At 37.0% G+C, this 14,621-nt stretch overlaps 1 protein-coding gene across 1 annotated transcript; it reads left to right on the top strand.

Moving 5' to 3' along the window:
- Positions 1-7,064: 7,064 nt before the first annotated feature.
- LOC114463666 (transmembrane protein 233) lies at positions 7,065-14,479 on the top strand. Its single transcript, XM_028447354.1, has 4 exons — positions 7,065-7,094; positions 7,267-7,455; positions 10,040-10,174; positions 13,050-14,479. Exons 2-4 carry the CDS (start codon positions 7,279-7,281, stop codon positions 13,059-13,061), a joined length of 324 nt encoding a protein of 107 aa, XP_028303155.1. The 5' UTR covers positions 7,065-7,094; positions 7,267-7,278; the 3' UTR covers positions 13,062-14,479.
- The last annotated feature ends 142 nt before the right edge of the window (positions 14,480-14,621 follow it).

The raw sequence follows: 14,621 nt of genomic DNA, 5'->3' as shown, positions 1-14,621 counted from the left end.
AACCTTGGGCTAACATTGGCATTAATCTAGCATTAGCAATAACCTTGCATTAGCGTTAATCTAGCATTAGCAATAACCTTGCATTCGCGTTAACCTAGAAATAGCATTTACTTAGCATTAACATTAGCTAGCAATAGCTTAGCATTAGCATGAACCCAGCATCAACAATAATGTAGCATTAGCGTTAATCTAGCAATAGCATTAACGTAGCAATAACCTAGCATTAGCCTAGCAATAGCAATTATATTGCAGTAGAAAAGGAAAAAAACAGTAGAACCAGTAAAACCAATTAGAAGGCCTATTTACACAGTAGTATTAGTTAAAAAATGCAGTATAAAGGGAAAACCAGTTAAAAATCACTCGCAGTGAATTTAATGCAAATCCAAGATACAGCATTTAGAATGTGATTGCGAAGGATTTTCCGGTGACATTATAGGCCCCTCCCACTGATCACAGCCTGTTTTCCAATCTGTCTAGATTCATCCAACAGTATTTTGAGGTTAACACGACATATCGTCTTTCTACTGGATCTGCTAGCATCGGACGCCACTAAAGGTGGCGCCATATGAGAACTCAAGGCATGATGGGTAATTTTCACATTGAGTCATCATGTGTATCAAATTTGAGGCCCTTTTGAAATTTGGATATTAGAGTTATATGCATTTTTCTATTATGGCGTGCTATAGTTGCTAACAGTGAACCTAAAGTGGAAAACACAAGGCATGATGGGAAATGTTTCAAGACAGTCATGAATACGTTTGGGCAAATGTCATTGGTGTGAAATTTGAAGCTCATCAAAATTTGTGTGTCAAAGTTATGAGAATTCTGAAAATGTGGCGTACTAACGAAAATTAGCATTGCAACTAGGGATGCCCCGAAATGAAAATTTGTGGCCGAAGCCGAATAAAATATAAACGCTTGGCCGAATACCGAATATCGGATGCGGTTGTTAAGTTTTTCAAAAATTGTTTTAATAGTGCATAAATAGCCTAGATCAGTGATTCTCAATTGGTGGGTCGGGACCCAAAAGTGGGTCGCGGACCTGTACTGGGTGGGTCACAGACAGCTGGTCAAAAATAAATAAATACTTCATATTTCTCATGTTGGACTTCTCTTTTATTTTGAAAGAAACCTTTCTTTTGACAGGCATGCTGTGTGTTACACAGGAAAATATATAGATTTATGTTTTAAAAAAGATTATATATGTGTGTTCTCAACAGATATTTTCGAAAAAATAAATTAGGTTGGTTGAATTCGAAAAAAAAAACAAAAAACTGGGTCTATTTAATGACCGTGGCAAAATGTGGGTCCCAGGGTGAGACCAGCGGAGAAACCCTGGCCTAGAATACGTATTTAGATATATACATTTTTTTTAAAGAAAGTAAATGTTCATTGAATTTTCTGACATTTTTAAAAAATATTCCAGTAGCCTTTGTTTTTCAAAAAAAGCAGAACAAAGTTTTTAGCCCTTCAAATAAAACATAACATGCATTCCAAAACTCAAGTGCATTAAAGGGGAGGTATGATGAAAAAAATCACTTAATAATGGTTTTGCTACAGTGATATACATCCCTTTAGCCTCATTCAGAGGGCCAAAGTTGAACAACTTCTGTTTCCTCCCTCCCTTATTATTCCACATTTTGTAAAAAGTCAGCTCCAAATGGGCGAGTTGGATTTTGCCCACGTTGGCAGGTGACGTCACCTAACACGCCTCCTAGAATGTGAGCTCCTCCCTGTCCAACTATCTAACAGCTAAAACAAACACTGCAGTTTAATATAGAATATTATATTATACTTTAGTGCCATATATGTAAATGCAAAATGCACTACTGGACGCCCAAACAGCACTACTTTTTCTGCTGCCGATCGTGTTGGGAGTCACTGCTTGGAGCGACGGCCAGTGTTCACACACATCAGCTGTTAGCACTCCATGCTAATGCTACGCCAGCCTATGCAGCGAGACCCAAGATCACTTGTGAAATGAGGAGCAAACAATAGGGATTTGCGGCTCACAGCGCTAACAACAGACTCTGTTGTGGAACCAGAGCAGCAGCAGCCATCCAGGCTTCCAACTTTTACGGGGTGACGGAGAGCGGTAAGCGAAAAGGAGAGAGTCCGGCTGTGTTTGTGTGCGGAGAGGACTGCTGCTGCTTCTGCTGCTCTAGTTCTGCAGCAACGCACACACTTTTGTTTGATTGCGTCACATGCTACTATTTGGCCTTGCTTTTAACTCACTAAACCAAAAGCTGAATGTTGCTTTTTTTGTAATATTCTGTCGAATATATTCGGTGGCCGAATATTTGGTGCATCCCTAATTGCAACTTTGCAGCGGCGCCACAACCAAACCGTTAGAAATACACAAATTCCTTTGATGATTTTTAATCTTCAGTAGGTCTTAAGTGTTCTGGCCAAGTTTGAAGCAAATCGGATGAAGCCCCACAGACTAGTCTGCGCAAATGCATTTCCAGGGCGAAATACCATTTTTGACTTTTGACCCAAGATGGCTGACTTCCTGTTTGGTTTGGTCATAATCTAACTTTTTGCTCATCCTTGGGTCAGGAATATATGTGGCGAATTTTGTACGTATCAGTCAAACCTGCTGGTCGTGCGGTTTCTTCGCATTTTTTTTTTTTTTTTTTTTTTTACCAAATTCTGAAATTTTTCAGCAGGCCTGAGGTGCGGTGCAAATTTTGGTGAGACTTTGGGTCATTCTCAGAGGGTCAATTTAGCGATCAAAAGCAGGCTGTGTATAATAATAACAGCAAAAACAATAGGTTCCTATGTCCAAATTCTGGGACTTGGGACCCTAATAATAATATGTGTGTCGTGGGATTTGCAGAGGAGGATCAAATTAACAATTAAACACTATGAGGCAGAGTTTTTACCGTTCAAAGCACAGAGATTTTATGGCAGAGGTAAAGTAGTGCAACAACACTAGAGACACAGAAAGGAACACATACACACACACACATCAACACACATACAGTCATACACTCACTGATACTTAAGTACTGAGTCATTCACTTTGAATTTAATAATGAAAGTAATCGTGCATGAATGACACAATTATTAATCATAGCACTACTCTAAACGCTCACTTCATAACATAGAAGCAATAACTTAATTTAATTTAAGAGCTACAAATATATTCATATATACAGTGAACAATTAAATATATAGTTTGTGTAATTTTATTTTGTAGCAGAAGCCTCAGCCTTACAATCCTAGAAACAGCTCATTATAACACATCAGACTCTAGAGAATGAACTGTCTGAAAACAACTATAAAACCGAGCAGTTGTCTGGGGGTGTTTATATGACACCCCCAGAGTAATTTCGACTCAGCAGTTTGATTAGCGAGCAGCATGAGTGGAGAGTTCCAACAGGGCTTTATATGTTTGTTCATCAAATTGTAACTTATGATTGGAGTCATACAGTATGTGTTTATCAATATTTTGTATCTAAAATGATTTGAGACATGCATTTTCAGTTAAGTACAAATACTTCATTACTGTACTTAAATATTTTATTCAGAATTTATTTTTTTTTGGCAACTATTTAGGTTTACTCCTTACTTTTCTATCTATTCCTTACATTTTTAAAATGAGCTTGTTACTTTTAATACCTACGAAGATGACATCACTACGCAAAAAGATAAGTTTTGAGTTTCTGGGTTTAATTGAGCATTTGCATTTTTTTTTCTTGAAACATTTTATTTATAAATTTGATCTATAATGAGTGCTAAATTATCCAGGTGTTCAATAAGGGTTTATTTCCATCTACCAGTATTCTACAAGTTCTTAAAATAAGTTCTGATGAACTATGGCCGGGCCCGCGAAACGTCTGAACGGTTGAATAATACGTACCACATTCCTGACAATTCAGTGAAATGACTCGGTTCCACGGAGTAAAACAAATGAAATTGTGTGACGTAAAATCGTAATTTACGTTAAATTACCTTTGAAACAATATATCACACGACTATGTTCTGATAAATTAAAAAAATTATGTAAAAGGGGGTGGGCCCCCAACCCCCCCTTTCAAAAAGGCCCTTGACATCTGCTCATAGAGTATCCATGTCAAATTACAGCCCGAGTCAACGAGCATAAACGGAGGAGTGGTCATTTGAAAAATGAGGCCCCCGGGGGGTAATTCTGCGTAATCTACGTTGAATTACCGGAAATGGAGGGTGGGCCCCATTTAAAAAATAGGGCTCTGAGCATGTCATCATATTTATTCATAGATTATTCATACCAAACTGCATACACAGACCACCGCAATCAAGCCGCTCAATATGTGAGCAAAGTGGTGAGTCATTGCTTAGCGTTGGCATCAGCCGGTTCTATAGTGATCACATGTTTATGCCAACCTTCTCATTTTCCTTTCAATCATGTTGTCAATGGAATTTAATCAATATTTATGTTAGTAATCATGTTCAATGTGGATCAGAGTTATCATTAAGTTATGTTGTGGTGTATTTTAGCAAAACATTGTGCTTAATGGTTCCAATGCACTTTGCACTTTAAATGCAAACTGCTATTTTGATATTTTAATTGACTATATGCTAATATTTAAGTATTTAGATGATTCAATTATATAGTTAATCGTATTGAAAACAATTTAATAACCTGAGAATCATGAAATGAAAAATATTGTACAGTATTTGACCAGTTAATAGAATATAATTTATTTATAATACAACCTGTATTGAGGAATTGTGTACACAGATACATATTTGTATTACATGGTCCTGTTCTCTGCACAGGCCAGGTCATTGATGGTGAGCTATGGAAAGGCAATAATCTGACTGTATCCAGGAGAACCTGTAACTCACAGAGTCTTCCAGCACAGAAGCCCACCTCCTGCTTAATCCGAGCGATAGGAGGCTCTTGTAGCACATGCATGAACTCTTCCTCTCACACACACACACACACACATGACCTTCCTCTGGACTTTAAATCCCTGCCTGGGTCACTGAACTGTTAATTTGTGTGTGAATTAAATGGACAATTGAACATCAGAATCCACAGATCCAAGGAATTATTATTGAAAGTGTCTATTTGTACGGTTTGCCGTAAGGACAACCCCCGGTGCTATTGGTACGGTTACCGAAGTACAAGTACATTGCTTTTTAGGGTTAGGGTTAGAGTAAGGTTTAGGGTAAGGTTTTGTCTTAGTCACGTGACTTAAACTGACCAAATAAAGGCGCTACGTACGGATAGAATGTCAGTAAATGTGAGTCAAGTAATAGTGTCTCATGCAGCAATGTCTATACAAATAGGAATAGTTTATTCTCCAAAAAACATGATTATAATAAAACTCAATACAAAAAGGAATTATTTATTTTCCAAAAAAACATGATACAATATATATATATACAGTACAATAAATAACAGTTAACCTAATGTAACTTTACAATAATAAGCTGTTGCATTCATATAAATCTGATCATGACAATCATATTTTTTTTTCATTGTTTTGATTTTTTATCGATGTTCGACTGATGTTTTAAACGTTTTTTAAAAGAAAGTGTTTATTTGTACGATTGCCATACGGACAACCCCTGGTGCTATTGGTACGGTTACTGCAGTACAAGTACGTAGCGTCTTAGGGTTAGGGATAGGTTATAACCCATTATCGCAACAATTTATAGGGTTAGGGTTTGGTTTAAGGCAAGGTTTAGTCTTAGTCACGTGACCTAAACTGGCCAAATAGGGGCGCTGCGTACGGATAGAATGTTGGTATATTGATACGGCAACCGTACGGATAGCCACTGCCTTTTTAAAATCAGTACAGCAGTCTCTGTGCATGGCTAATCCAGCACGGGTACATCTCAGTACGTAGCAGTCACATACTGAGATTGTAAGAGAATCTCAGTACGGAGGTAAACTCAGACCGTGACACTGGCCTAAAAATAAAAGATATGGAATTTGCTGGTTTAAAAACTCTGTCTTACTATTGAAGGGGCATTTTTCTACTTAAGTACATTTAGTAGCATGTACTTTGTGACTTTTACTTAAGTAAGAGAGCAACTTCAATACTTTTATTCAAGTATCTATACTTTACCTGGTACTTTTGCCACCTCTGCTTGTCAGGCTAAGATCATTGTATAGATTTGACTTCTCTATTTTTTATGTTGTTGATAATTCTATTGAATTAATTAAAGCATATCAAATACTAGTAAGTAGTAAGTAAGTAAGTAGTTTATTTATAAAGCGCTTTTTGCAGATAAAATCACAAAGTGCTGTACAGAGTTGGGGTAAGAGTACAAGTGCAACACAACAGAATAATAAAACAAGAGTGCATAAATATCATAAGAACAGCAACATTAAAGGAAAAATAAAAATAAAAATCCAGTAACTAAAAGCTTTACTGTAAAGTGTAGTCTTCAGCAGTTTTTTTTAAAAGTAACCACACAGTTGAGCTCCCTGAGAGACTGGTGCAGGTTATTCCAGAGTCTGGGAGCTACAGCCTGGAACACCAGGTCTCCTCTGGTTTTAAATTTAGTTTTTGGGGTCTTTAGGAGACCCTGACCTGAAGACCGAAGACATCGCCCTGATGAGTAGGGGCACAACAAGTCCGAGATATATTTAGGGGCCTGACCATGTAATGCTCGGAACGTGAGAACTAATATTTTATATTCTATGCGAAACTTAACTGGAAGCCAGTGCAGAGTAGCAAGAATGGAGGTGATGTGGGATGTTCTAGAAGCACCAGTTAAAAGTCTGGCAGCAGCGTTCTGAACGATCTGGAGTCTGTTTAGGGTCGACTTATTAAAACAAGTAAAAACAGAATTACAGTAGTCAATACGAGATGATATAAATGCGTGTATGACCAGTTCCAGATCTGATTTTGATAATAGATGCCTCACTTTAGAGATATTTCTCAGGTGGCAAAAACAGTTTTTCACTAGGTGGCAGTTTTTAAAACCAAGTTTTGTTAAAAGAGTAAATGTAAATTTTAATAATTATACATGAACAGGGTTAGTAAACACATATTTGCAGGTTTCTTCACTTGTGTTGTGTGACATGGTGGTAAACTGAGTCTGATAGCTCACACTCAGGACTCAGGCCAGTCCTGGATGAACGCCACATGGTTAGTGATCCTCTCCCTCGTCTCTGTGTTCTTTGAGCACAGACGAAGCTTTTTGTAAACGTTTTCCTCTCAGATCTACTCAAGAAGGTTCTATAGTCCTCAGAGTTTCAGATCTCTTTTGTACTGATGACATTTTTTTCTTTTTCTCTTTCCCCCCGACTGGATTGCACAGCTGACATACTGAATGGCTCTCAGTGGGCTGAACTCCCAGGTGAAAAGCTCCCTGAGTGGGAGCGCTTTTTACGACCATGAGGATCAGGAGCCACCACCTCCACTGCACAGCCACCTTTGTTTGGTTATTTTCGCTTGCTTTTGTCCTGCATACCCAGTCAACATAGTGGCACTGGTCTTCTCTATCATGGTGAGCATAAGGACTAAATACTCTCTGTGTCCCTGTTGTGATGGTAAAAATGGGTTTATGGCAAACACATTTTCATATTGTGTAATTGTAGGATAAGCTGGTATAGAAATGAATGGATGTGAGGGAATATAATAATGGTTTGACCAACTTCTGACTTAGCTAGACACATTTCAGTAATACATGTATCAGAGACAGAGTTTTTTTTTTGTTCTTCCAAAACTGCAAGTATCAACAAAGTCTGAACACTCACTGCTGTTCTCACCAGGGCTTCTACGACCCTAATACAGCATGGGAATTTTACATTCTTGAGTGATTTTTCCAATTATTCAATATATATTTAACAAAATATGTTGTTTTTGAAATACACGACAAAACAAGTCCAACCAGTTGTAGCAAAATGACAAATGAAGCCATTATTTTTCTGTCAGCAGCTGCAAAGAGAGCTTATTTATGTCAAATGAGTAATTATAGGACTTGATTCTCTGCCTTCATCCATTGAAAAGTAAGATGAATTGTACGGTAGCTTACCTATCAGCATCACACCTCTCTCTAATGTCTGATAAATGGCTGCAACTGGCTTAAGCATTTATTGTCTGCAAAAAATGTTTGTTCTAGTTTCCTATATATACAGTATAGTGTCCATTAATGTAATAGCTCAGACTTGAATGCAAGGCTACATTTGCAGTGGCACTCACAGGCCAGCTCTAGTTTCCAAATGATGCAGAATAAAATGACACGATAAACAGCAGTGCTGTTAGCTTGATTATCATGCATTCAACATCTGGTGTCAATATCATTACTGTGCACGTTGGCATAAAAAATAAATGGAAGAGATAAGCTACCACCCCTCACATTACATTGGTTTGAAATATGAAGATGTATTACAAATATTACATCTATTCATACGGAAACGTATGAATAGACTGCCAGTTTTTTTTTCTCCACATGTGTATTTTTAATGGTAGAATTTGCCGTGTTAAATATGTTAAAATGAAAAAATATATGTGACATAAGTGGAACTCGAACCAAAGAATCCTTCAGTGCGGCGCTTTACTCGGCCATCCTGGCACGGTGAAAAAACGCAGGCACATTGCGCTTATGTAGAAAAGGTCTGGAAATCGTACGTTTCCGACACTGCGTTTCTTACGATAGAAATGTTAACTTTGAATTTAAAATATTCATTTTTTACATTTAAATTAAAAGTGTTTTGAAGAAAACCAAAAATCGGCCTAGGCTTATGTGTGTGTGTCCGAATAAAATGTAAAAAGCTTATCTTTTGAAGAAATATTTTTTTCCCCCAATTACGAAGGGTTGGTGGAATGCACTGATGAAGCTTGCAGGGTTCAGTACCTCCAATTATATTAAAACGCACAAAGCTAATACTCAATAAGACAGCAGTATCTCTGCATTGAGATACAAACAAAAATAAAATAAAAATTGAAGGTACTTTTCAATCTTTAAATGTATTTGTAAATTATTTTAAAACATTCTTTTGTCTAGAATGGTGTGTGTGTGATTCTATAGACCAGTGATTCTCAACTGGTGGGTCGGGACCCAAAAGTGGGTCGCGGACTTGTCCTGGGTGGGTCGCGGAAAGCTGGCCAAATAAATAAATACTTAATGTCTGTCATGTTGGACATGTCTTTTATTTTGAAAGAAACTTTTTTTTGACAGGCATGCTGTGAAAAGCATATTACACAAGAAAATATATAGATTTATGTTTTAAAAAAAGGTTATATATGTGTGTTTTCAACAGCTATCCTTGAAAAAAAAAAAATTTGGTTGGTTGAATTCTAAAAAAAAAAAAAAAGTGGGTCGCAATTTGAAGACCGTGGCAAAATGTGGGTCCCCGGGTGAGACGAGTTGACAACCCCTGCTCTACACAACAGTTCAAAAGTAAATGTGAATTTTATTGTCACCAGGGCAGGGGTCAATTATAATTGTAATTGTGTAAATGATGATTAATTACAATTATGTAATCATTTTAATTACAATTGGAATTTAATAAATCTGTTGCTGTCGTAATCGTAATTAAATTGTAATTGTAATTGCCCTGAAAATTCGATAAAAATGTGCAAACTGTGGAATCTTGTTACAGTTTACAGTTTTACACATATGTCGTTGACAATTATTAAAAATGTTTCATATCAAGCTTTCCCACGTTTGACCATTTAAAAAAACTGAAATCTAGGGGTATACCGACACAAAAAATAATAAAATCTACAGTATATTTTCATTGATCAGGAAGCCTAATTAGGTAATCGTAATCAATAGAAAGGAAAGAAATTAGACGATACATATTTGTTTGTGTATTTTACAGCTGATTTACAACCCGTTATCATAAGAGATGCTAACACAAGAGGAAGTTTAACTTTTGAGATAATTTATTTCAGGCTCTGTAATTGTGATTAAATGTAATTGAACATGGATCATTGAAAACGTAATTGTAACTGAAAAATGTAATTGACCCCAACCCTGATTGTCAGCCTGTGTTACATTTAGAAAGGTTTGATGCTATTCCTGATATTCATACTGTATATCTGTATATCTCATTCAGTGTTTTGTATAACTTTTGTGTTCCCAGTGTAGATACAGTTACTATCAGGGTGACTATGACGGTTCCAGACGGCTGGGAAAGAATGCACTTTACGTGGCTGTAGCTTCTATAATCATTGGCATCGTCATCATCACCATCACATGCATCGTTCACTTCACCACGGTGAGGAATGTGTGTATCAGAAGCCTTTCGTTTCACCATGCACAGGGGTCGGCAACCTCTGACACCAGTATGGTAGTCGGTAGGTGTCAGACCATTAGCAAATACAAAAACACAAAAGCAAAGAAAAAAACACACGCAAAAGCTACAAAAGAACAGAAGTGTCACGACAATGGATGTTGAAAGTTAGCTGTTATAGACAGCTGTGTTCCGATGGACGATTATCTCCGAGTACACAACTCAACTAAAAGCTCTAAAAGTAAAACATTGTTTTCTGTGTTTCAGCTAAATTAAATATAGCTTTGCACGGGTCTCCTCTTGTGATATAGAATATTAACCAGTATCGCATAATCTTATGTTTAGCTTTTAGAATCACTTGAGCATTACACCATGTGACTAATCTTAGCTTTAAAATGCATAATCTGAACTGAACTCAGTGTGGTGATAGATAATGGTTTTAGTCTAATGTTACAATGAAAGTAGAATAACTTTAGATTTTTGGTTATGAAAATAACGTTGAAACACGTTGAATATGGGCATATTGAATTTAAACATTGGTATATGAATTTAAATTGTATTCAGTATTTTGAAACGGGATTTATTTGCTTTGAAAGTTGTTCTTCAATTTGAAACTTTCACTCCATTCTAAAATTTGAAACATGATTAAATCACATTCAGTTCTCAAAATTCAAACACACTTTCCTCAACTGAACTAAATCAGAATTTAGAGAAATATTGTTTTGTCATAACAGCTCACAGTTGAAGTCTTTCAACATTTTTTGCTTCCGTTGGTTTTGTAGCTTTTGCATTTGTGTTTTTCTCCTTTTCATTTGTGTTTTTTCTTACACCTACCGGTCATCGTACTCCAGAGCCACTAGTGGCATCTTTTTCTTACCTCTCCCCTGTACACATCTCATTGGGGTGACCGTGGCTCAGGTGGTAGAGGGGTTGAGGTTGAGAGGTTGGGGGTTCGATCCCAGTCTATACTCGTTGGGCAAGACACTGAATACCAAGTTGCTCCCAGTGGTTGACTAGTGCCTTGCATGGCAGCTCTGTCCCATTGGTGTGTGAATGGGTGGATATGTAAAGCACTCTGTGAAAGGTGCTATATAAATAAACATTACTTACTTACTGTAGCTCAGTGACCAATCACTGTACTCCTCTGACCATCAAGTATGTCATTACACTTATTTGTTGACATTCAACTTAAGTGATGCGCATAAAGAGATATTTCGACACCAAATGAGGAAACATCTTTGCCACATACCAAAGATGTACACAATATCTTACATCATCATAACATCTTTGGCTAACTGTGGAGCCCCGCCCCAGCAAGCGACGTGAACAGGACAGCAGCATGTGCACTTCATTCAAGAGCTGAAGTTCTTTGCTGGAACCTGAACCAGGCCAAACTGGGGCTTGGGCCGAGTTCAAGCGTTACTAGGTAAATCAGCGATCAGGTGTTGTGTTTCGACGAGTGCGAGAATGGATGCTGAAGAGGTTATTTTTGAAAACGAATACATGTTACAAAATGTAAAAACGACTCATTCAAAGAGCGGTGTGTGTTAAGATTGAATAATGTGGGGCTGTAATGGGTTCGGGCTGAGAAAAAAAGTGTCTTTATTCGAGTTCGAGCTGAATTCCATCAGGCTCAGACCATGTTGGCTCTAATGTTAAAGACCCGATTAGAGCTCTAATATATACTGCTGAGCAATGTTGTTAAAACCTTTTACATAAAAACTTATATATATTTATAATTATTATTGATCTGTGGCTCTCAGTCTCCTGACAGGGCTCAAAAGGCTTTTGTGATAAAGGTGGCCGACCCCTGACCTTGCTCAACAATCCAAACTGTGAATCATTTTTATTCTGGTTGGTTCAATAATGGTTCAATACACCTAGGACTGGGAGGTAAACCAGTTCATACCGAATACTGGTATATATTTTAGTTTTTTAATATACTGCTATACCGGTGTATTTGATTACACAACTTTCGGAACGCTACGCTGTGCCGCGTTTCAGATCGGACCCTTTTCAACGTTGCACTTCTGAATAGGAAGGTAAACAGTAGTTAGTTAGTTAGTGTTAGTTGCGGTGTAAATCATACGTGTAAATGGATAAGAAAAACACAATTAAAAACTCTGAAGCTGCATGTGAGCATGTGCCTGCGTGCGCATGCCTCTGCTACAGGAGGACAACGCTCACAGACACGGAGGCATGGTTAGCTTAGCATGTCGGCAGTAATAAACAAAAAAAGACAGCAAAGGATCGCAATTTGTAATTCCTATAATGCAGAAATAAGTTCTGGTGGAGCTGCAAACATAACCCTACCTTATTCACCATAAGAAACCACCACACCACTGAGTATGCAGCATTTAAAGCTAGAAATCAAGCTAATGCTAAAGCTAAGCTAGCGCGGCAAAGAGCCAATGGGCTGCTGTTGCAAACTTGTATTACTACAAGTGTGGAATTATCCTACAATATTCACTCATCATAACAGTAAAATAGAGCTACTGCAGTAATTCCTCTCTCAACCAGTAGAAAATGCTGTGAACACCTGATTATGCATGAACAAAAAAAAAAAAAAAAATAGTCATATACCGTGAAACCGTTAGAATTTTGAAAAATACAGTGATTTACATTCTTGGTCATACCACCCAGCCCTAAATAAATCAAAGATTTCACATCTTTAGGATATCTTCCTTAACTTTTAAATCTAATGTGATTGTCATCACATCATTGCGGCAAAACATTTTTGATCCTTACAAGACTAATTCCTGGTGTGAATCATACATGAAGGAGCACTTCATGTGATACTGTATAAACAATGTAGTCCATTGTGGGTGTCTTGCTTGATGTGTACTGCTTTGTGTTGCAGATGGATATTTAATGCTGTAAGACAGCAGGGAGAAAACAGAAAAGAGACCCCTAGACAGAGACGGAGACGACGATGACAACAAGGAGATTCAAAGATGAAACATGAATGCGTACTAATCTAACCTGTATTTTACTGACTCTAATGTTAGCAGATTTGATTGAACAAAAACTGGAAACTCTTTAAAATATAAACATTTGTGTTTCAAGTCACCTCTGTTGTGAAAAGTGAGTTTAGAAACCCATACTTATTTAATACTGTTAACCAGAGGTGAAAGTAATGTACTCATGTTACTGTAACTGAGTAGCTTTTATGGGTACTTGTACTCTTTTGAGTACATTTCTAAATGAGTAATTTAACTTAAACTGAAGTAAGTTTTGAGATACGTAAAGTAATTCATTACATTTCTACACCCAACCGTTATGGAGTAAATTCTTATTTTTTTGTTTTGAAATGATCAACAGACATTGTGAAACTACAAAAAAATGAAATGACCAGACAATCAAATGCATCACATCATAGTCGACCAATCAGATTAAACAGCATTGAATGGAGGTTATTTTCTCAGTTTTATACGTCATAAATGTAACTATACTTAGAGCCTGGCTATGTATTAATTTTGAATGGATGGTGTTATTTTATTTAAAAAATAATTTTACATTTTGAGAAACCTTTTATTTTATGCAGAAGCATTTGTGGAAAATTAATTGAGTTCCAATTGTGCAAGATTTCATCTCTTCCTTTTTAAGTTCACACATGAGATGTTTACTGTATGCAAGGAAACCGTGGCAAGATATATATACAAAGATAAACATAGGGGGTGAAAGTAACTGGTAACTGAGCTACTTTTTTATTTGTACTTGAGTATTTTTTATGTATGACTTATTTGTACTTGTACTTGAGTACAATTTCAATCAAGTAACAGTACTTCTACTTAAGTGGGATATACAGTATCAGCACCCTTGGGCCAGATATTGAATGACTGAATGACTACACATCTGTTTGAGTCATTTGTAATTGGCAAATTTAACTGTAATTCTTTTTCAACATTTAACAGTAAAACTAATTACGTACATATCATTTCCTGATTGTCTTTCCTCGCTGTGTGTAACTAGGAGTTTTGATTCCTGAAGTAAGGCAATGTAATACAAAGCAAATGTGTGGTGAGGTACGTTGCTACTTCTCTAATGCTTCCATCCAGATGGCCTGCTGTCGCTGTGTGGTTTGGGCTTTTGAGAAGTTTGTTAGAGTAAATACAATGTCTGTTTTGGAAATCACAACACAGATTATTCTCTTCCAGTGGGAAATACGTTGCCATTTATGCATTCATCTTGGCGGACATTAAATTAACGTTGGCTGGTAGACAGTGAGCCACATCACAACAACAGTTATGACTGTGACCATTTCCTCAGATTAAATACAACTTTGACAAACTCGTCTCTGCTGCCTCTTATGTACATTTAAATCTGCTTCTTTCAAGAAGAAGTCAACTCAGCGACTGTAAACACTATTCCTCACTTCTTCTCTTCCTCAGCGTAATATTGTTAGCAATGAAAGCTGCAACAGTTTGGTTGG

The sequence above is a fragment of the Gouania willdenowi genome, chromosome 5 (assembly GCF_900634775.1).
Source record: "Gouania willdenowi chromosome 5, fGouWil2.1, whole genome shotgun sequence".
Taxonomy (NCBI): Eukaryota; Metazoa; Chordata; class Actinopteri; order Blenniiformes; family Gobiesocidae; genus Gouania; species Gouania willdenowi.
The sequence above is the reverse complement of the archived record's forward strand: the minus strand, read 5'-3'. Positions and strand labels throughout refer to the sequence as shown.